Raw genomic sequence first — 24,883 nt, forward strand, 5'->3', positions numbered from 1 at the left:
CGTAATTTTTTAACCGGAAAGCGTGTACTCATAATGTCTACAATTACTTATTTCTACAATATAAAATAATGTTTATCTATGAAAAGCAACTATTTTTAAGAAATAACTAAACAATTAGTAAAACAATAAAATTAAAATAAGTAAAACAAAAAACTTATTAAAAATTACAGTTGTGTTTCAATACCAAAACGTAAAATACTGTAGGCATTGAAATTACAGGCAAGTATAATAATATAAACTGATTTATGGTACTTTAAATACGGGTATAAATTAATAATCAAACCTTAAATTATTGTTACCTTGTTTTAGAGCTGTTATCTCTACGACTGTTATGGTTCCATCTGGTTTTTCAACTACTAAAGGAGTGTAAGCAGTGAAGAAAGTACACTGTAACAGAAAACGTTTCAATTATTGCTTATTCTCAGATTGTTAATTATTGCAATATTACAATAAACTAAATTGTAATGATTGGAAGCAAACACATTGTGCATTCCATTAAACCAATGAACATGTACGTTTAAAATATCAGTTATAGTTTGTTATGTTATTACCTCTATAGCCATATTGAGAAGTGATTCTTTAATCTTTTGTTTCTCCTGTAATTCCAACTGAGATTCAAGTTGTTCTAACATCTGTGAAATCCAAAGATATTCATATAACTTTGTCACGCTGTTACCTGTACAAGAATAATACATACTGTACATAATAGTCTATTACACATTTACATAAAGGTTAAAATCGTTTTAAGGATTCAGAATATTATAAATAAAGTTACCTAGAACAGGGGATACTGCAATATGAACAGCCAAACAAACCTCAACTAACAAAATTCGTACACACACCATGACAGGTCAAGGGCCTAAACATAAAGTCGGACGGGGCTGTCCCCAACCCCTCCTCCTCACGACTTTTGCCTTCGGTGACAGGTCTTTTACACTACTAATCGTTGACTCAACGACCCTTTCTGAGAAAATAACAAATAAGACAGGGTCATTTAGTCTACAGGTCGTTGAGACAACGACCCTATTTTGATATTTAAGATTTTCTACATAGGTTCATTGTGACAATGACCCAGTAAAATGAATGAAAAGGGTCAATTACTCAACTGGGTTCGTAGCAACAACGCCACTTTTTGCCTGTTTAGTTGAAATTTCAAAAAATGGGTTGTTGTCTCAACGACCCTAAATTATATTGAATGTTTATATTGAGAGAACCAGTTCCTTTACTCAACCATTCTTTGTGTCAACGGACCAAAATGGAGAGATGTATAAGCAATGTGAAGAAGGGTCGTAGCGACAACAACCCATTTTTTAACTCAATGGATAAAATATAGTAAGAGGGTCGTTGTGACAACTACCTACTTTAAACTGTTCAGAGGTTCTTTTAGTCTAATAGGGTCTATGTGTCAACTGCATGCAGCCGGACAATGTGGCGAGATGTTGCCGCGCACCAGTCGTACGGCACTGAATATTGCGCTCGTATTGATGTAGCGTACATTATTCTCTTGCCACTATAAATTTACAAATGTAATGATTTGTTTTGTATTAATTTAAAACTATATTAATATAAACCCCTTTTAGCGGATACAGATATACTGTATAAGCAGTGATGATAACACATTACCAAGTAAGAGTGATAAAAATGGAATACAAATAAATATTAAAAATGGAAATTGTAACGATAAATATCAATTATTATAAATATCAAGAATATAGATCAAATTAATAATAGTAGATAAAAATTAAATATAATTTTGAAAGTAATAAGTAATTTAGCTTATATACAATGAATGATTAAAACATAAATGTTCATAATTTAAAACTTTTTTTAAAACATTTTTACGAGTTAGTTTGATTCTCTATAATATAAACTATACAATTCATGGCAAATAAATATATCATTTAAAAAAAATTAGTTTATTTGTAATATTTAAATGAATGAATAGAATTTTAGTGCTGTTCACAGCAAAATTGTTCTTTTATTTTTCGTTCACTCCTCTTCTAATTTCATATGTTATTAACTCTATCTATATCTCTTTATTTATAAATAATTTACTTTGTGGATTGAATAAAGTTTATACTTGAAGTTTAATAAATGCTTCTAATACCTGCACGGAATATTGATATATACATGTTCATACACATTTATGCTTATATTAATAATGTTTGAGGTGAAAAAGAAGTCATGGAGAGTTTCTTTAGTGGACTAACTTCAAGATGTAATATATTAAGATATAATCGTATCTAGTAGTCTAAGGAGAATATTAACTGTAAGAATAGGTTAAGTGGCTACCATAATTTAACCATTCTTCATTGTAGAAAATGAATTAAATGAGGAGAATTACATTTCGACTATGCCGACAAAACGTGTCGTCAATACATCTTTTAAAAAGGAGAATTGAATTTAATCCCTATAACGTTATTTACTAAATTTATGAGAATGTGACTAAAAATGAATTGAAGCTAAAAATATGTTAAAAGTTACGTCATAAAACTTCTTTTTCCGTTTCAAACCACCATATAGAAATCATGTGGTACAAAATGTTATTATAATTTTAAAATGGCCCTTCTAGCATTTTGTGATTCTTCTTTGCTAGTTTGTGATTCTAGCATTAGCTCTTGAAATTATGATTCGATGTAATCCCTGGGGTTTATTATTTGGTTTGTCAGTTTATAGTTAAATTAAAAGGTATAAATACTAAATACTATTTATTATTTTCAAATCAAGAGATCTAACCATATACTTAGTCTAAAGGAACAAATCATTAAAGAATTACGACATGTTATATATTAAAGTTCCAGCTTTAATTAAGGGCTCTGTACTACAAGAGTCCACTACAAAAGGGCTATGGACTTAGAGCTCAGTATTCTACCCATTGACCTAAAATTATTTATTAACAATTCATTAATATTGGAATCTTTGAAACTATTCAAGCAAGGAAAATTTCAGTTATTTAAATAGTGCAAATAGAAATGATTCACTTCCGACTTCAGAATTCTAAAACATCTTTACTGTCATATGTAATTAGCCGAAAATGGATGTATAGTGCAATTCGGAAATGCCTGCTTTGCCATTAAAAAGGATGTCTCCGTGACGCATCTGTCATGCGAGCAAAATTGCGTGTGAACCTAAGGGTATCAGTGAGGGTAGCTAGTGTTACATGGAACCAATTGTACTCATATTTTAATAACAGCCACTAAACGTAAAATTGTTAAAAGATAACTAGCATAAATAACAAATAAAATATATTAATTGACAACAACAATTAACATTGAGTATTGAGTATTGATACAATTGTATCACTTAAATTATTGAAAAATGCAGTAATACGTATTGAGCCTTTTTAACCGTTACATACATGCGGTTGTTTTAGTAGTTGAGCAGTGACAACACGTTTGGGTGTGTATAATTTAGTCAGTAGGTTATTTCAGTCAATGCATTTAGTTATACAAATAAAGCGAATTTCTCTCTCATCGACTGCGAAATAGACAAAATGTCTGGCTGTATCTTGCCCATACCTCTATTCGACCGCTTTACGACGTTAATATTAATTTTAGAAGTACGATTTTCAATCAACATTTTTCTAATTACATTCTCTTTAAATTAGATTATGTTACTTCCCTTGATACACTCGCCAGTTCCATACACAATCACCTAAATGTTAAAATTTGTACGTTTTAAAGTTATAATTTTATGTTTTGTACTTTAATTATTTTATTTTTTACGAATTGGAAAGCACTACATATATACAGCATGTTAAGAATATTTTATGAAAATGTTTTAAATATAACCGAACCTATAGTATTATGTAAAGAACAGAATATAGAAAATGGCTAGAAAACGAAAATATCCCCTAATAACATAAAATTTTAAATGATTACCTTTAATAGTTAACTTACCCTCTGCAGTTCCCTCGACAAATAAAAAAAATAGTTGACTAAATAGATAAACATTTCAAATATTTTTGTTTTAATGTTGCAATGTTAAAGGCGTTTTAACAAATAACTTTTCCTTTCTTAAAAAGTTTACTGTTAATAACTATATAAACTAATTATGTCAGATGGTATATATAAATTATTTGTATTTTAATATTTAATCGAAAATAACATGTGTTTGTTTATAAAAAAAGCTCATGCTAATAGCTAGTTTGTGAAAATGCTTATGTCTGCAGTTTGGAAAAAACCTGGAAAAGTATTTATGTGTTTTTCGGATAATGTTTCCCTATTTAGAGTTGGATCTATTAGTATAGATGAAATAAAATAGTCTTCAAACTCTTTAATAATGCTTACACCTGTTTCATAAATAAGCAATTAAAGTATAAAGGTTTCTATTGGCCGAACGCAGTAAAGCCTATAAGGGCTGGAAAGTGTAAAACCATTACACCAAAATTGTATATAGTCTGGTACGCATGTCAATACTTATAACAATAATTATGAAGCTACTATGTACCACTTGTTCATTACAGAATATACATTTGGCTTCGTTTGGTAGTCTAAATTTTTCATGTGGCCCCAGAAGAAATAGTCTAGAGGATTGAAGTCAGGAGATCTTGCTGGCCATTCCACAGCTCCCCTTCGACCTATCCACCTTCTTGGGAAAGTATTGTCCAATATTGTCGCACACTCCGGCCATAATGTGGAGGTGCACCATCTTGTTGTAACCAAATGTTGCCGGTCTCCTGTCCAAACATGTGCAGGCATAGTCTGATTGACAAGTATTTCTAAATATTTTCAGTGTTTAAATTTCCATCAATTATGAACGTTTGAACTAACGTGGTGTTAATTATTCCTGCCAAAATATTAAATTTTTACGGATATTATATATTATGTATGAGCTTCAATATACCAATATATCAATTTACATCGACCAATACCGACAGTCATGCCTATTTACGGTACGATTGCTTATGAATGTAGCCTCATCACTAAACAATATTCTGTTTAGAAGTTCCGGTTCCGTGTCTAGTTTACTCATCATATTTGCACAAAACTCAACTCAACGATCAAAGTCATCTTCAAAGTCAAGCTCTTGTAATAATTGAACTTTAAAAGGTTTTTTTATTCCCGACGAGGATTTGTTTTTTATGCAACATTATGCTGTTCTCAAAGATAAATGGGGATTTTCTAAATAATATTGCATTACATCTAATCTTTTATCTTCATGAATTGTGGGGAGCCTATCTGAACTTAGCCAGTTTTTAACACCATGTGCCTCATTGAAGCTGTGTACTATCCTCGCCACTGCACACTTTGTAATAGGATTGATGTGGTCTGGAAACTCATCATTGAATAGGTTTACAACATCACTGTATGATCTCAAACGATCTCATCATCAAAACAGTCACCCTCTATATCAAACTCTGAAAATTCTATGCTGATAGAAATAAACCAACACCTACAATAAATAGGTCTGACGTGGTTTCGTTGTTTTAATTATAACATCCCAAACGTAGTGTTTAAATGTGAAATATAAACAGCTGAGCATTGATGGACAGCTGAGCGAACGTTGGCAGTGCTTGCGATTGTAATATTTTGTAATGTGTTGTGTGTCGAAGTGGTATTGAATAAAAATGTCGTTAACAATTGATATTCTGGTCGTTGGTTTAGGAAAGACGATAAACTAAGCTTGATTCAAATATCTTTAGACAAATTAAGCGACCAACTGATCAAACTCAACTGAAAAAATAAAGGAGGAAGTGAAAACCTAAAATTTAAGGTGTTATTTGGCCATAACTTTAGCTAGGAACGTCGTAGAGATGGTTTATTCTTAGCATTGTGTTTTTATTAAATAGACCATTAAAATAACGTGTCACAATATATGGGTTGCAATTTAAAGATTGTATATATACTGTACATGGTGTTAATTAAAACCTTCACCGCAGGTATTAAAATACTTTTTGGGATTTTTTGAATAATAAAAAAAATGTCCCTCCATTTTCGAAGGGGAATAGTACATATATATATATATATATATATATATATATAAACACACACACACACACACACACACACACACACACACACACACACACACACACACACACACACACACACACACCACACACACACACACACACACACACACACACACACACACACACACACACACACACACACACACACACACACACACACACACACACACACACACACACACACACACACACACACACATACACACAAGGTGTTTGAAAAGTCTGGGTACGGCTTAATATTTTACAAACCATAGCAGATAACATCTAACATTTTGCACAGTGTCATATGGCCATTTTAACTATTTTTCCTTGCTATTACCATGACATGCCAACCATAAGGGGACGGCCCACAGAGGAAAACATGGAAATCTTAAATTAAAGCATGGGTCGAGTGATTTATTTCGTTTATTCATTTTTATTTAAAAAAATAAAGTTTATCAAATCTATTCTTATGACATAAACGACTTAAGACAAAGAATATTACATGAAGCGGCAGAAATACCTCCTGAAATACTACGCAATGTTATGGATGGCTACTTCAACCGGCTAGCTCACTGTCAAACTGCAATAGGAGAACAATTTGAACATTTATTGTAAATAAAAGGTTAGTTGCAAATTATTAATAAGTAAGTACTTTGTTCTAAGATTCTATTTTCACATAGTGAATAAAATAAGATTGTTATTGTGTAACTATGTTAATTCATAAACATAAAAACTACGAATTCATTTTAGTTTGATTTATTGTGTTATAAATTTATGACATAATTTGCTAATTAAAAAAAGTCAGTGAAAACACATCGGTTAGTCGAGTGAAACGCCGCCTACCGCATCAGAATACGACGATCCAGTCAGAAATGGCAGCGCATAATGTACTTCCATGTTTTCCTCTGTGGGCCGTCACCCCATGGTTGGCAATGTCATGATAATAGCAAGGAAAAATAGTTAACATAGCCGTATGACACTGTGCAAAGTTTATAGATGTTATCTGCTATGGTTTGTAAAATATTAAGCCGTACCCAGACTTTTCAAACACCTTGTATACAGGTATTATACTTTTTGTGATTCAATTTGTATTGAAATTAAATTCGGCTATTGTCATTTATACACATTTAATAAATGTTTTTAAAAAGGCATTTGACAGGTGCTTGGTCTTCCGATCATATGTTAGTTTAGTTATTTAAACGCATATGTGACAGATACGGCCAAATAAAAAATAATTAAATCGTTAAAAGTAAGGGCTCTGTGGTGTAATGGTAGCACATTCACCCGGCAAGTGAGAGATCCGGGTCCGAGTCCCGGTGGAGCAAGTACTTTTTGAGATTCAATTATTATTGAAATTAATAATATATTTTACTATGTATGTATATTCAAACCAGCAATGTTCATAATAATGCCAAGCATCAAGTTCATGAATAGTTAATTAATTAATATGTAATCTTGAGATACATACATACTGTATAAATTAAAATCATTGAGCATTATTATGCTACGTTTTTAGTATGCAAGTTTTGATTCAAATAGCCTAATTTATATGTACCCTGATTAGATATCATTTCAGTAATTGTAACGAACAACTTATTATTATTTCAAGGCAGGAGTAGGCGCACCACTTGTCACGTAACAGGCTTTGCTGAAGTTGCATGATACATTTCAAGTCTATACCTCATTTCATTTTTTAGAATCCTGCGGACAGACAGCCAGATAATCATCATACAGAAAGAAATTTTTACACCCCCCTGACATACAGAAATCAGTGTGCCAGTCTATTGAATGACAGGATACAATGACGCTCAGCCGAAAAGCATGAGTATACATGCGCCAAAATGGAGCTCCTTCTTGTCTATGTATAAATGAAGATTCATATAAAATTTAAAGGATACAAAAAAAGACATTTGTAGAAATATCTTGCGGATGGATAGGGTACTTGTGTTACCATGCCACATCTAAAAATGTCATATGACTGTACACAGTTTGCTTACAAATTTATTTCTTCTGCGATTTTCCCGTCACTGTACGGTTAACCGCAATAGCAATTTAAAAGTGATCGCTATTAATCAATAACCATATATAAGTCAATTCGTTTTCGATATATTGTGCGGTCATACAGACATACAGAAATTAAATTTTTCGTCCTTCTCAGATGAGTGGCTTCGGCACTGTCAATCGAACTCCTAATATTGCATGTTTGGAGTTGTAGTTGTCCAAATCTAGTATTAGTGTTTTCATTTGTCTGCAACGTTTTCATTTTAACTTTAATTTGAACGTTGGGTAATGTTTGATTAACCATTTAATAATAATTAGAAACCTCAACCTGTTTCCGACAGAAGTAGAAATATGAATGACAGTTACATTATTTCAGTTTATGTTCATGAGTGAAATATATTTTGAATACATAAACAAGAAATGGGAATCATAACAAGAAATGTACGTCTTAAAAATATTTCTTATATTTTATAAATACAACTGTTACCAGACTTTAAATCTAGTTCAATAATATACACGTATAATAAACAAAATATTTACATATAATACTTATACAAAGTATTTACCCTTATATCAGATGTTAGGACTAAACTCGGCACAGACGCAGCGTATTCATGCCTACCGGGCTAGGAGTTGACTGATTGACCCTGTTTCGTTTTAAAGCGCTTGTTTGGGACGGAGGGGCGTTGAGACAACGATCAGTTAAGTAAACGCCCTAGAATGTCTTATTTGAGGTTAGATGCATTATAGGGTCTTTGCGTCAACGACCCCTTAATGCATATATTTCAACTTATTCTGAAACTAGGTTGTTGAATCTACGAACCTTTTTCTACTTTTAATTTATATTTGGGCCGTTGATACAAAGATCCGTAGTGTAAACGGCCCAATTTAATGAATTAGATAAAAAATATGGAAAGAGGGTCGTTGTGTCAACGAACCCATTTGTAGTTCTATCCTTATATTCTATATATGGGTCGTTGTCACAACGCTTCGTAGAGTAAAAGACCCTCTGTTATTTGTTATTTTTTCAGAAAGGGTCGTTGAGTCAACGATTAGTAGTGTAAAAGACCCAACACTAATATTGCAAATATAAAAATAGGGTTGTTGAGACAACGATTCGTAGAGTAAAAGAGCTGCCCCCTCGCCTTCATATTGTCTTTCATTCAGATACTGCACCGCTATATGACAGGAAATGCCGACATTGAATTCCTTGCATTGTTTCATCTTTATTAATTCGAGTGTGACATCTTTGTGTTTTTCGCTCCTGAGCAATAACATCGCTTGAATTCATTCTCTCCAGTCTGGACTTCATTCAGTTCGTCAGGTATAACTCCTCGTCAGTTCGTATTTTAACTTTGAGTGGCAGTCCATTGTTCCATTTATTAGTATTTTAACGCATTATGGGTTTTTTTCTTGAAAAATAAGGTAGATTTCCATCCTCGAAACGTCGTCTTGTACGTTTTTGTAACATATAACAATGGGAAATGTCCGAAATCCTATTATCCTTTTAAACCTTCCATCGTCAATAATAAACTTTGAACAAAGAAATGACCAAGTTTTTCATTTGTATCAATAAATTAATTATTAAATATTCATTTATCTGAAAGAATTTCAAAGATTTCTTCATCGTTTGGTTTTTTTTAAATATTTCATACCAAAACTTACCATTTTTATAAAATTATGAGTACGTTTTTGATCATAATAAATAATTATATCATCTCGTTTTTGATAACTCTTCTATAGATGAAGCCATAAATCTGAATAACTCAACCAATTACAATTTTATCGGTTTATTACCTTCAAATTTATATATAAATAAATAGAAGTTTCAGAATAATTAGCCTATGTATTGTTATCATTGTTTGCAATTAGATCAAGATTTCCATGTGAATGTTGGTTGAGTTTAGCTCCAGTTCACCTTTCGCTTAGTGTAGCGTCTGAAATCTGAATCTGGAGCCATGTTTATATGGAAAGATCCAAATAAAGTTAGAGACGAGAAGCTCAAAATGGTTTCTTTACAGATTCTTTACATAATTTCTAATTCAGAGACACCCAGACAACAAAATAAGGTGTAATTTAGTCAGAAGACCACTGCACTTCAGTTTACATCTGTGGATTGTAGGAATATAACCTATTAGAAGTTAATTCAATGGAGAACATGCGACAAATTTCAGCGCCAATTGTATTAAGCTTTAAAAAAATAATACATATTAAAATCATTTATTGATAAGTTAAAATAAATATTTTAAATAAAAAATAAATAAGTATTTTGTTATTTTAAAAATAGTAAAGGCAAGGAAATTTTTTTTAAAAACTATTACAGGTGAACAGCTTCAATAAATGACAAGTAGCTCAAGCTATGCAATTTTTTAGGTGCCTAACGGGATAAGTGTGCCTATTTTTTAACTTGTGTTTTCACTGGTTAGTATCAAGCCGTTTCGAAAGCTTTAAGGATGAGGAATTCATACCATAAAAAGTTTGTTGCAACTTTGAAAGCTATGAAGAAATACAATTGTCATGACCGTGAATATATTGAAATTTAAATGCAATAAAACTATACCATCAAATATATTTTTATCAGTCAGGGAATAGTTGTGGGTGCCAGCAGCTCTAGCCGAGGTAAAGCTGAGCTCTCCAATAGGTTCCAGTCCCGCAGTTGCGTCTCTCTTTACTTTGCCTGCGACTGCAATCTCTGATCCTCTGAAATACAGTGGATACTTGCTTCTGGTCACGTTTTTAACCTAAAAATAAATTTTACTGATGTATGTACAATTACGTGGGTATGTACTCACTTACACATAAAGCTGTTAAATACTAAAATTGACTACGATACGATTACTTAAAACCTAAATAAAATATTAATAACTGGAAGTATTTTAATGTTTATATTCATGAATTCTTTACACAAATGTTTAGGTTGTAATCACTATATGCCTTGTAAGACAAATTCTTATAATACGAATTGCTAAAGATGTAATAAAATATTAATTATTCCATTGGACTAAACAACAACAGTATGTCTCCAGCGTTTAAGTTTGCTTCTTTGTTGCAAGCAACGTCGGATCATCGAATACCTGGTAGTCAGCATTAAAAAAGCCATGTACATCGCTGAAGACTTATTTGAGAGATGACAGGTTAAATTACAGCCAGTTACCATTACTACCCGTTCTTCTCACTCACCAGCGGTTGCTCATCACTGGCCTTGTCATTCTTAGTTAAACATCTATAGACACAAGATGTCAATCCATAGCGAGCACAAAATCTTTCAAGATTTAAATTGTGTTGTTAGTTTTGAACGCAATTTGGACCGAAACGTTAAATTATTGATATTCATCACAACGGTCTTCTTGAAACCCTCATAATTAGTATTTTGATACGCTATTCTTTTGGGATGATTGGCAAATATAGATCTCCTTGCCTGTTATAGTCTAGTCATAGTTTGAACTAAATAAATAATTATGTTATTGTTGTATTTAAAAAAAAACCTGATAAATGTTATAGAAAATGCAGCTGGATTTATAACGCATTTTATTAAATTCACATTTTAGCCACTATCTATAAACTAGAGTCATTAACTGCTTTTTATGACTTTGGAAACAGGAAAAACAAACACTGGTACAGTGGTACATAAAAAACTATTAGGTCAGCCCGTAGCAAAATAGTCCGATGGGTTTACCCCCGCCCCCCATCAACACTCCGCATAAACATTGTTGTTAATTTTACGTTTATGCAAAATTACTGATCCGTTTGAACGTATGTTGTAATAAAAGAATAGCATTACGTGTTTACTATATACAAATGTACGTAAGTTTGATTCAATTCATATGTTCAAACAATAAGTAAATCAAAGCCATGCCATAGCAGTGACATCTGGCGGGCAGCAGCGATATAACAACACCATTACTAGTTTTTTTAGCTTTTTAACTTTTTAGTTTTGACGATACAGTTCTTACTATAGTGGATTGGGAAATAAGTGTAAGTGGATTATTATTGCAAATTTATGTGCCTTTGATAAAAAAATCATTACTAATTTGTAAAAGCACCTGGCATCTGTCCCAAGGCAATTTTATGACTTTATCAAACAGCGTTTCACGAAGTAATAAACAAGCAATATATACATTTTCAAGCCGTACTCTTCTGAAACCAAAAATCATAACCTGAACCAAATCTTGATTTATACCTAATCTATAATACTTAGTAAAATATTATACAATGATTATATTTTAAATTATTAAGACGCTGAGAAAGTGGCTAAGTTACATACTGCAGTGTAGTTTCTCTGTGTAAAGAATGCCTCATTATTACGGATATACCTATGATATAGACTACCTATTATTCAATAGAAAATAGCGTACAAAGCCGCGGGTAACTGCTAGTTACAAATAAATACAGTAGTATTGCCACTATATCTTATTCTTATAATGTATTAACAAATTCTAGTTCAGTAATTTGTATAACAATGATACAATAAATGTAATACATCAGACGTAACCGATATAACACAGAGTAGAAGTACGCCACATCAAGTGTTCCGTAACAGATCTGGCTGAGGTTTTACACAAAACTTAAGTAGTAAGGCTACAAAAATGTATATTACAAATGTTAAAATTTTGTGCGACATTTTTACTCAGATTGTTTATACATTTATTTACTCTGTAATTTGTCTCTATGCCATCATGGTTACATACTCAGGCAAATCCATGGAGTGACATGCGCTATCAAAGTCAATGTTGTCTATATGGAAATAAAGCTTCATTCAAGTTTTCAAATCTATGGGTCAGTTCATTATCGTGCGGACAGACAGAAATACAGACGGAAATTAAACGGAGCGTATGATAGTCCTAGAGTTTGATAACGCGTAGCCAACAAACAGTCTACGTATTTCTCATTTTCCTCTTAAAAAATGGACAGAAAGGTTAACTTTGTTATGTTTTAATACAATGAATAATATATTATTGTACTTTGCATCTAAAGTCTATTCATTAAAGTCTATTTTTAGTTATTACGAATACATTACATAATATAATACACAATAATATAATGTATAATAGTATGCAGAATTAATAGCTTTCAATCGGAGAACGTGTTCACTAAGAATATGCGAGTACATTTATTATTAACTTTTATGTAAGTGTTCAATATGCAATCATCTTGATTGAATTGGAAGACTGCTGTAATGCAATAAGTAAATAAATTTGCCTGCTAAATTATATTGATACATCAATAGAAAGCTTAACATTTTGTCATTCCAAACAATTTCTGTGATTGCTTTTCAACATTAAATTAATTCCAGTAGTGTTGTTGCCAACTAAAACCAAAACAAGCATAGAGGTTCTCCTCATTTCTGATAGAATTGTTTACAAGAATATCTAAAACTATATATTTATAGTTGCTCCACTTTACTGAACTTATAGGTAATATGTGTGCGTTTAGTTGTTTCTAAAGTGTTTAAAACTGTATAAATATATAGAAAATTCTATAATTTCTTGGATTAACCTAGTGCTGATAACTCATGGAGTGTTAAAAGTGTCCATTTTAATTTGTTAAATTGTGCTTGAGATAGGAAATAACCCGATAAAATGTGCTTTGGTACGGAGTAATACTTGTATATCAGCATGGGAATTCTCTCAAATTGGGTTCTTTGCTATTGCCAAATATTTATAGGTTTCCCACTGAAATACACGACAGAGTCAACTGGAGAGAGGAGACTACAGTTTTCACAAGCGGCATTCTGGTGGGGTCTGACTGAGAGTTTACTACATATAGGATTCCTATGTTTTGAACTTTATATGACCTTTAAAAAACGCGTATTTATAATGATCCTCAATTCAGATTCAAAAATCGGTGTATTTGTTAAGGCTTTGGACACAGGCTGTACGCTATTGATTACAGTAGTCTCACTCTTGACCTATGCCTGGAAGTACCCAAAGTTCATGGAAGTCTGCGCCTTACTGGAGACATTTGACCGCAATCTGCAATTGGAAATGCCCGATTACTGGATCACAGCAAATGTACCAATAATTATTCTTTACACAGCTATTCCATTACTTTTCGAAAGTGCAACTCACTATTTTATCTCACTAAAAGAGGATCAGGAAGATATTATCATACGGATTGTGAAACATTTATTTGTAATAATTTCATGCTGCGGAAAAGCTGGTGCGGTAATGCAGTTCCAACAAGTCACTCGTGGTATTACTAAGAGATTCAGACTTGTTAACGCCAGAATCAGACAAGAAGTTATCAGACAGTACGCACGACGCCAAGAGCCACCATACACCATTGATATGAGTCAAGATGTTAGTTCCTGTAAGGAAGTAAGGTCACTCATGAACGCCTACCAACTACTACGACATGTCGTGTACCAAGCCAACATCTTTTACTGCGACCTTCTGCTGGCCTCCTTCGTATGTACGGTTGGTTTTATCACTGAATCCCTATACTTTTCCTTCGTGGGTATTGCCAAGTTAGATACTATAGCCGTTATTACTATGGTATCGTGGGTTTTCACTGAAACCACTATGTTGGTTCTAGTCACCCTCTCTAGCTCAGAAATGGTTGAGGCGTGTGTGGATACCACACCGCTTATCTGCAGACTCATCAATCAGGACATAATCCCGGAACAGAGGGAACAATTGAAACATTTCTTGTTGCAGTTGGCCAACCAAAAAATAGAATTTTCTGGAAGAGGATTTTTCTTTGTCAATAAACGTACAATAACTTCTATGGCTGCAGCTATCATCACGTATCTAGTAATCTTGATTCAATTTGAGACCCAGTTCACACATTGAAATATTAGTCTATAACGTTAATGTGTGGTATGTTTTAATTGTACTGTTCATGTGTAGCGTGCTGTTAATTGTGTTCATGTAAGTGGCTAATCCTTATTTTGTGTGCATTACTATTTTAAATTTTACAATATTATATTAATATTCAATATATATTAACTTGCTTCAAAACAAGAGTAATGTGAATAATAGTGATTATGAAATGTGCGTTTATATTCTATCATTTTTTTTGGGAAAGTAAGGATTTAATGTATAAGTAAATAAATTCATAATCGAAACATAACAGTGCTTAATATTTAACATTGCCGAGGTCAATATTTTAAGTCAGGCAAATTGATGTTGCGCTATTTAGGTTTTACGGACAGTGTTGTTTTTCCAAACGTATTCATGATACTAAATCACCATTACACCATTTACATCATAAACCATCGCATTTAGTTTAACATCTCTAACTATTTGCAAATCAAAATATCTATTGCCTATATGTTTAAGTGTGATGAACATGTATTTTCAAAGTAGCAGTAGTAGTTATGTTTTTATAGGTAGATAGGTAGATAGTTGGAGGTGTTATTTGGAACGATTAAATAATTGCATTGGTAAAAACACTAAAAAGTGTTTTCTAGCTGACAAAATAAGCATAATTGTAACAATTATCAGCTGATTAGATAACATTTAGGGTAAGAATAAGAAGAACTCAGAATTAAAAGTTATATATATATATATATATATATATATATATATAATAATAATAAAATAATAATAGGAAAACTTATATTCCATATATATATATATATATATATATATATATATATATATATATATTTATTTATTATGGAATATAAGTTTTCCTATTATTATTTTTCACATATATATAATAGGAAACCTTATATTCCATAACATTATTAAAACCTTGAAATGTACTAAAAATTAATGTGACACAATGTGTGAAATTAAATAAAAATAAAAATTCTCAAAACTGGGTTATCTTTTTTACGTCCAAAAAACGTTTGATATAGTAGGTTGAATATTAAAGGTATAATACATGGATAATAAACGTGTGGAGACCTCATTTTAATATTGTAATAGGTTACAATAGAATAACTAAACTCTGCACCCATTTAGGAAGTACGTTTTGGGCATAATCACTACCTCTTTCACAAACCCAGAATGGGGGATTTCGGGGTTAACTCAAAGATTTCAAACGACTAGCCCCATCGAGTGATCTCTCATTTTGAAGGTCCTGATAATAGACAACTAACAACTAGAGGTGTCTATCTTCACCCAGAAGTACATAATGGCGGCAATGGAAGTTTTAGAAATCAATTAATTACTTACAGTCTAAGCATAAATAAACTTTTAGAGCAGCTATAGGTTTTTAATTTATGAACCACTCAAAAATTGAAATATTTCCCGATAGAAACGCTACATTATTTCTGTTGAAAAAACAAATAACATTTTTTGAAAAACAGGCTCAGTAAAGATTTTGTCTAAACTCGGAATACCGACAACAGCAAGAACCGACGACCATTGTCTGAAGGCGCTGATGTCTGTTGTTGAAAATCCACATGTGTCAACTACTACTCTGCCAAGAGAAGTGGAGATTTCTTAGGGATCCGTTTGTAAGATTTTACATGAAAATAAATACAAGGCATACACTATTCATCTTGGACATGAGCTGAAGTAAGGTGACTTCGTTCGAAGGGTACAAGGTCGTGATGGAATGATGAGTAAAATAGATGATCAGATATTTAATTAAACGATATTGCATTTAGTGACGAAACAATCTTCATGCTTAACGACATAATTAATAGACATACTTACCGCCTCTGGAGTTATTTCAATGTTTACTAGGTGCGGGAACACCTCACTCAACATCCCGAGAAAATTGACGTTTGGCTAGATGTGATAGGAGGACGACTTATTAGACCGTTCTTCATTGAAGAGAATCTTAAATGTGTATTTAAATAAGCTCCAACTATAGATATTTCCAGCAATCCAGGCATCCAGAGGTCATTTTGTACAAGTCTGGTTCTAACAAGACCTCTACATTATAGCCGACAAGTCTTCCACTACTTGATGTTTACAGACGGTTAGTTAATAATCAGTGGTTAGTTAGACGTGGGTCTATGAAGTGTCCTGCCAGATCGTTCGAACTAGTTCATGTGGGGTTATGTCAAAGACAGAGTGTACAAATCAAAGCCACGAGATATTGATGATCTGAGAAATCGAATTGTGCAGGATATACAAGGGTTTCTCAACAAACATTATAGCGAGTTGTGTGACATGTTTACACCATACTGGCACATGCTCAAACCGCTGATTGGAAGCAATTTGAATATTTCTTTAAATGTTATGCTGGTAAGGAATGACAGCCTACCTACATTATGAATTTATATACAATAACACAACAATAATAAAAAATAGTTATAAGATATCTTTTCTTTTCCTTAACTGATAGTATTAAAAATACGGGTACAAAAATCTCTTCTTCCCCGAGATTGTAACCTTTTATGAATACCTTAGAAATGAGAGGTCACTGAGTGGGACTTAAAATTAAAAATGTAAAACTGCTCTAAAAGGTTGTACTTAGTGAATTATGACTTCTAACATTTACAAATAGCCACCGTTTTGTACTGGTTTATGATAGAGATCTCTAGTTTGCGTTATTAGTTTTCTTTTATAAACCTTTAAAATGAGGGATTACTCGATAAGACTTGTTGTTTGGAATATTTGAGTTAATCCCGAAATCCCCCATTCTGGATTTGTGGAAAAAGTAGTAATTATGCTACAAAAGTACTTCATAACATCAAATAACAATGTGCAGAGTTGAGTTTTTCTAGAGTGGGCCGTTACAATATTAACATGGGGGTCTCCAGACCCTCTTTTTCTTAACGCCGATTTAAACGATATTCAAGTTGGCTGAAACATTTAAGGTTTGTTAATTTATAATTTATTAATGTTAAGTGTTTTGTAATTTGTTAATTTATGCATTAGAGGTTTTAACGCCTGAGAAAGAGGGCAAATTTCTGTACTCGAAACGTAGTATATGTTTGTAACATATATTGATGGAAAATGTCAGACTATTCTATTATCTATTAACATGATTTTTACTGTACAAGCTTTGTTTCGACGGGGTGAGAGTAGTCAAACTTATAGATGACAGTCAATGTGTTTGATCTGTTCGCTGAATTATAATTTAAATGAAGGTAAGGCCAAAAATTAATATTATAAATCAAGAAATTATTTTGTAATTAATTACAAACGTTCTGAACCATAGTTTAGACTTGTTGTCAAGAAAGTTGCATGTGCAGCAATGCATTGGATAAGGGCAGACGCTAGAGCCAATGAAGCTGCGGACTTGCATTGGATAGTACGTTTACATTGACTATAAGCCAAATTTGTACTGTTATCCTATTTCTGAATAGTTCCGATTGATAAAATCAAGCTATCCAATCCCTCCAATCTCGTCATTGCCGGCTCTAAATGTGGTAGATTTTGAATCCAACATGTTTACAATACATCTTAATTGATATAATAGCTACTGGTTTCTGTATCTTTAAAATTTATCGCATTACTACATCTAAACAGAATATCATACCTTAGTTTGAAAGTAAGAGATTGTAATGTCGGTGAGCAGTGGAGAAGCAACTGAGCGATAAAAGTCCATTATCTGTCCTACAATGTCTGTAGCATCATATACAACATGAATGGAACCATAGTTGGATATAGAAAGCTTTCGTAGGAAATCATAATTTGAGTGATATCCAACAGCTAAGCTATAGATGGGACACCTGAAACAATATAATAGCAAATATAAATATTGTGATTGTCTCGATGTGTTGTCTTGTTTGTTTCTGTCAACTTGCTACGTCATACTGTACTAGAAAAGACGTTTTGGTAAAAAAGGATTAAACTAATTAGATTTTAAGTAAAAAATAATAAACCTTTTAACACTTTTGTACATTTTATTTGTACAATGTACACATTTCGAATTAAAAAAATCCAACTTTAGGTACTTGTAGGTTAAGGTTTATTATTGTTTATTTATATCAAATAATTTTTGAGACTACATATCTTATACAAAGTGTATTTAGATTTTTTTCTACTTAACTCCACGTGAAACACTTTCTACCCAATGTCCTGTGATGTAATGATTTCATAAATAAAATCAAACAACAATTTGATATGATATTTTCGACCTGGTTGTCTTGCCAGAGCTTCTGGATGAGAAGTTTATACAGTATTGCAGCCTTGCTGATAAAGTCGCGAAGCTTCGTGCAATACATTATTAATTGGGAGGATGGGTCTAATTAAAAGTACAAATACAATTTCTACATTTAATTACAAGTAAAAATGTTTATATTTCAAACCAATTACGGCTATATAAGCAGTTACACTATTAACAGTTGATAAAGTTTGAATAGTTTAAATTAAATTCTGGTTAGTAACATAACAAATGTACGTCATACACCAAACGTGAACAATGTTCGTTTAATTGGACACCTCTTCTATCCACGTCGGATAAAAATAAAACCATTAATGGGTTAGCGTCTAGTGTATGAAGAACCTGTAACTATACCGACACAAACTGAAATGAACATGTATGATTGTGGAGACAACAACCTATATTTATATTTAAGGTTTTTTCTCAAGGTTTGTTGTTACAACTATTCACTAAATTGAAATAAAAGGGTCTAGAAGGGATCATAGTGACAATACCACTTATTGCCTATCTTGTTGGATATTTCAAAAGATGGACGGCTGTCTCAACAACCATAAATGAAATATAAAAAATATTTATATCACAATAACTAGGTCTTTTACCCATTCATTTCTGTGCGTCAACGGTCCGATACACAGTTATGTTTAAACAATATGAAAAAGGGTTAGGATAACGACACATTTTCATTTTCATGGATACAATAGAGTATTAGGATCGTGATATAGTACTAACTGATCTCAATATATCAACTCTATGCAGCAAGAGAATGTGATGTTGCTTTAATCATACTAAATAGCAAGTCAAAAACAAAATATTGAAGTAGTGTATGTAGAAATACAGGCCATGTTTAAAGAAATTCCCAAATAATATTCTTGAACTTACTGTATGATATTAAGAGCTTTTATTTGGTCAAAGTCGGCGTCAACTTCTCTAATGTTTTGATCTCCATTTGAAAAGAAGAGAATGAGAGGAATAGGAGGATTAGCTTTCCACTTCTTGGCTCCCAAGTTCGCCAGATTCATTGCCGTCTTCAAACCTCCATTAACGTTAGTAGCTATAAACAGATTAGTGATTATTATAAATTAGACAAAGAGGTTTAGTCAAAAAACATCAAATCAAAATAATTTACGATTGCTAAACTAAGGAATGTTTATGATAACGTTCAGTAACACTCATCTCCAAAATTTCAAAAATTACAAATTTTTAGAAATAATTTTAAAATACTGCGTCACACAAAGGTATGACGTGCTATACAGAATCACATTCTCATGGAATTCTGAACATACCGATGGTTTTGATATATTGTGCTTTTCAGGATTATATAACTGTACATAGGAGTACATAAAACTTGACATCGAAGATTTAATACTGACCAGAATTTTAGTTACGATTTAAAAGTAAAAGGTCAGATAGATAATATAACTTAAGATGCTAAGACGCCAAGTTAGCGTACCCATTTTGCTTTGCAAGTTCTTTCAACTGTTTCTTTAGGGCTGTGAAGGAAACAGGGGTTTCGAACGTTTGCCATTGTTCAGTAATATAAGAAATAAACGACAAAAGTTAATTAAATTAACAGTTAAAGCACTGTTACTGATTTCTTGTTTCTATGAGCAATGCAAATGTCAGAAAACTTTCCATTCAAATACGTAGGAAGTATAAAGTAAATTATTAGCAAACATAAATATACAATCGAAGGAATTTCTATGAAGAATGGCCATGGTCAAATAAAGTTAATGAAAAATGGAAATGCTGTTTATAAAATATATGTATACTAGCTGTTTCCCGCGGCTTCGCACGCGTCTCTTAAGCTTTGCCCGTATATTTCTTTGCCTTCAAATAGTGTTTGGATATTTTAATATACGTAACTACTGTGTTGTAATTGCAGTTTATAATGTGCAGGCGCTTTGATAACTTTTATATCTTGCAGTACAGCCTGGTGGTTAGTTACATCAATGGGCATTGCGTATAAACCTTCTACATAGAAAAATACAAATTTTCATAGTGATCGGTCCAATAGTTTCTGAGTCTATAAAGGACAAACACACAAAACATTCATTTTTATATATTATGATTGCAGAAACAGTTTAAACAAAATTTGTCGTTTCTCTTAAGCTTACTCTATGCTTTAAAACTATAAGTGTAAAGAAATTTATATATAAATATATTTTTTGTCGCATTATATATGTTTACAAAGAACAGCTGATTAAAAATTTGAAAAGACTCTTTCACTTAATAACATATGTTTGCTGCAATGCATTTCTTACGGGTATTTCTGTAACCAGTGGGGCGGAATCCTGAATCGGGAAAGGGATAAAAAGTATCCTATAACCTTCTACAGATCAAGACGAACAAATTAAAAAAAAAAATTAGGCGAATCCGTCCAGCCGTTTGTGAGTGATGCTGTTACACACGAACAGTTTCATTTTTATATATATAGATATTATATATGTTTTTTTTTCTGCTGCAACCCAAACCTCAACAACCTAAAACGTAAATTTTCAGACCACATTTCTATCAGCTACATTCATACAACATTTAATTTATTTTGAGTGTACTTTTAGATTATTGGGGTTGAGTTTCCGTGGAATATATATATATATATATATATATATATATATATATACGAGTATATGTATTATATATATATATATATATATATATATATCATATATATGTATATATATATATATGAAATATAAAAAATATTTATATTGCAATAACTCGGTCTTTTACTCAATCATTTCTGTGCGTCAACGGTCCGAAACACAGTAGGTTAGTTTATATATATATATATATATTTCTTTGCATCATAAATATTTCATAGTCCATTATTTTTATTTACAGTTATTAATGGTATTCAATTTTATATTATGACTATTTTATTAAACTCTATTTTATTTTGAAAAAGAGACCATAGCAATCTTCTGGTATGCGGGTAAATCTAAAGGATCAACAATAAAGAGGTAACTTACCTTCTGATAAATCCATTTCTTCAGATATAAGGTAGTAACGAGCCTTTGCAACGTTTTCTGGAGAAGCTTCCACCAGAAACTTTGGAGTCAAAGTTGAGGTAAAATGTTTAGATTTTAGTTTGTGTTCTCTGTCATAACTTTCTGCTGCGTCTGGACCTGTTATATAAATAGTGTCTGGAGACCAAGCCTTAAAACAAAAATGTTCTAGATTTAAACTCAAACTAAAATGGGCAGTTTTATTGTATCCATTAAAAAAATATTTTTGCTATCAGAACTTTGTCTGCTTAAGTTTTAAACAACTTAAATTTTCACTCTTTGAAATAGAAGACACATGTAAGCCCAGCAGGTAGACGAAGTAGTAGATATTTTAACAAAAGCCAGTGACACACACATAAGTTTGGTCTCGTGATAATGATCTGAGTTATAAACTTTTAAAATTTCAAACATCTTAATGTATGTGCAAGAATGTACCTTCTTAGGTACAAATAGATTTCGGAGAGTTTTAGTTCCAAAGCAAGACACATTTTATTGCCAAGAGTGAGTTCTGAAAAGTGAATATTTGCAACGTTTAAAGTAATAGCAATAATTTCCTTATACAATAGGTTAACTATTATGTAAACAAATCCATTATATGTCTATGAAGCCACACTGATTCTCAATCAAAGATTTGCCTAGGCCGATGACATCATAAACTCTTACTCCAAAATTGTGTAGTTTAAGAAATATGATCTACAACCGACATTAAAAACCAAAAACATCTGATTGCATTTACAACCATAACAGTATATAATATATAATGAATGAAAACTGAAATATAGTTTATTCCCATAATTGGAATTTAGTATTTTATTTATAAAAGGCAACTAATTAGCTTATAATATTGTAAACTGACAAAGATGTAATTGCTTATTAATATTTTGTACACTATTAGCTGGCTATGTGAGGCCTATACAGATAATCTCAAGATTACACTAGAATATTAGCCTAATATATCGCATTAAAGGATAATGCGCTTGTAAAAATTTATTAGTTAAAACTATGGGTTTAGAGTTAATAGTAAAAACAACTTTGCGATACATTTCTCAATACAAACGAACACATAGGTATATGTAAGCACACACATTCACACAAAAATAAACAGAAGCATTATCTTTGACATTGTTAAACTTACCTCAACAAAACTCTTGATGAGAATGATACTGAAATAATCATTGCGGTTCAGATCTCTGAGAATTGTGTCCATGGCTTTCCTTAATTCCTCTAATTTGTCACTTCTTGTAGAATAGCTGTATTCGAGTACAAATATAATGTGTTTGTTTAGGTTAGGGAAATCATCAATGGAAAAAAAGTTGGCGACAAAGTTCAAATTATCTATCTGAAACAGTGAAACGATACCCAATGAATGTGTCTGCTGACAGGCAAACAGCATGCATTGTACTTTATAGTCATACAACACTGATGTACTACATAAGATAAAAAAAAAAAAAAAAAAAAAAAAAAAAAAAAAAAAAAAAAAAAAAAACAAACAAATCATTGGTACATGATCTAAAATACTCGATTAACTCCTAGTTTTCGTGAGCTCTGAAACATAAATTTATTAGGAAGTGCCCGCACTGAATTTTCTTTCTAAGAAGAGAGGAATTCATAGTTATTTTTACTCTTCAGGGAAGGAGTAAAAATATAGGTTATACCTGTATAAGGTTATACCTGTATAAGGTGTATACCTACAAGGTTATACAGGTATACACAGACTAGGGTTGAGAAAGTTGCTCAGTTAGATTAAAGTGAATATTTTCCAACGACCCGATAATTTTATGACAAGTAAATATTAATTTAATATTTAACAAATAGACGAAAATAATTACTTTAACTATACATTTGAACGATATACATACTGGATGTTTTTATACCTAAGACGGTTAAAGCATAAAAGGTGGAACCAGAACATTTCACTGTAGACAGATTGTTGGTCTCTAGTACGGTGATAATCGTTTTAATATCTTGTATAACATATTTTAAAAACATACTAATGTAATATTTCCCTCACTTACATACCTATAGGCCTGTTTCAGTTATTTTTTTAAACACTGAGGAAATGGGCAATTTTAACAAATATATTAAATAATCACTTTTATATTGTACACTGAAAAACAGTTAGTTCCGCTTTGGTTTTACAATTACAGAATTGTTATTATGAATTTACAGTTATGTAAACAATTTAACTCACTTTATTCGTAGAATACATTTATCCTACTCTAAATAGAATAATCTAGAAGAATGTAGAACAATTTATCGATGAACATTAGTTTTAAGGTTCTTAATATAAGGTTTATTTTGTTTAATAGCTACCAATATTTTTTAGAATTACTAACCACATACTGCTGAAGGTGGTGGCCTTGAGTCAGGTCCAGACTGTACCTCACAGCTAGCTGTCCTTGGAGTCCTCTACTGTTTATAGCTCTCTGCTGCTCAGCTGTTGGAGCCCAAACTATTGTCTTGCTGTATGGACTCTTCTCGTGTATATTTACAAGTTTATTTGCTAGAAGTATGGGACAACATTTAGTTTACAGGCAGGAAAAGTACTCTTACTATATTCATTCATTAACTTTGAGTCTATACCGACCGAAACAGGCATGTTTGATGAATAATGTAATACTCTTTAGGTACAGAAGATTGCAATTCTTACACGTCAAAAGCGCGAATAATTCCTAATATACAACATTGAAATGAATTATAATCCATCAAAATAACACTAAGCTAGACTTACGTTTAAATATGTCAGCAGTCGCCTCATTAAAATCTTTAAAGTCACGAACCTCCAGATTTGTAATCGGTGATGGCTCTTCAATGTTAACTGTCACATTCAAGTCTTTAACTATCTGAAACAAGCTAGGTCATTCATCAGTTCAGTACCAGTAATATTTATTATCATTAAATTGTCGCT

General features: G+C 31.9%; 1 protein-coding gene across 1 annotated transcript in view; it reads right to left on the bottom strand.

The window, feature by feature from the left end:
• The window catches only part of LOC124365093 (inter-alpha-trypsin inhibitor heavy chain H3-like), a 54,371-nt gene that overhangs the window by 10,363 nt on the left and 19,125 nt on the right, over window positions 1–24,883 (bottom strand). Inside the window, exons 6-14 of the mRNA XM_046821032.1 lie at window positions 24,707–24,818; window positions 24,312–24,478; window positions 23,111–23,314; window positions 21,940–22,126; window positions 19,850–20,021; window positions 18,344–18,536; window positions 10,518–10,698; window positions 552–676; window positions 300–387 (exon numbers count right to left, since the gene is read on the bottom strand). Of these exons, the coding sequence (XP_046676988.1) occupies window positions 300–387; window positions 552–676; window positions 10,518–10,698; window positions 18,344–18,536; window positions 19,850–20,021; window positions 21,940–22,126; window positions 23,111–23,314; window positions 24,312–24,478; window positions 24,707–24,818 (1,429 nt within the window). The remainder of the gene's footprint in view (window positions 1–299; window positions 388–551; window positions 677–10,517; window positions 10,699–18,343; window positions 18,537–19,849; window positions 20,022–21,939; window positions 22,127–23,110; window positions 23,315–24,311; window positions 24,479–24,706; window positions 24,819–24,883) is intronic.

The sequence above is a fragment of the Homalodisca vitripennis genome, chromosome 1, assembly GCF_021130785.1.
Source record: "Homalodisca vitripennis isolate AUS2020 chromosome 1, UT_GWSS_2.1, whole genome shotgun sequence".
Taxonomy (NCBI): domain Eukaryota; kingdom Metazoa; phylum Arthropoda; class Insecta; order Hemiptera; family Cicadellidae; genus Homalodisca; species Homalodisca vitripennis.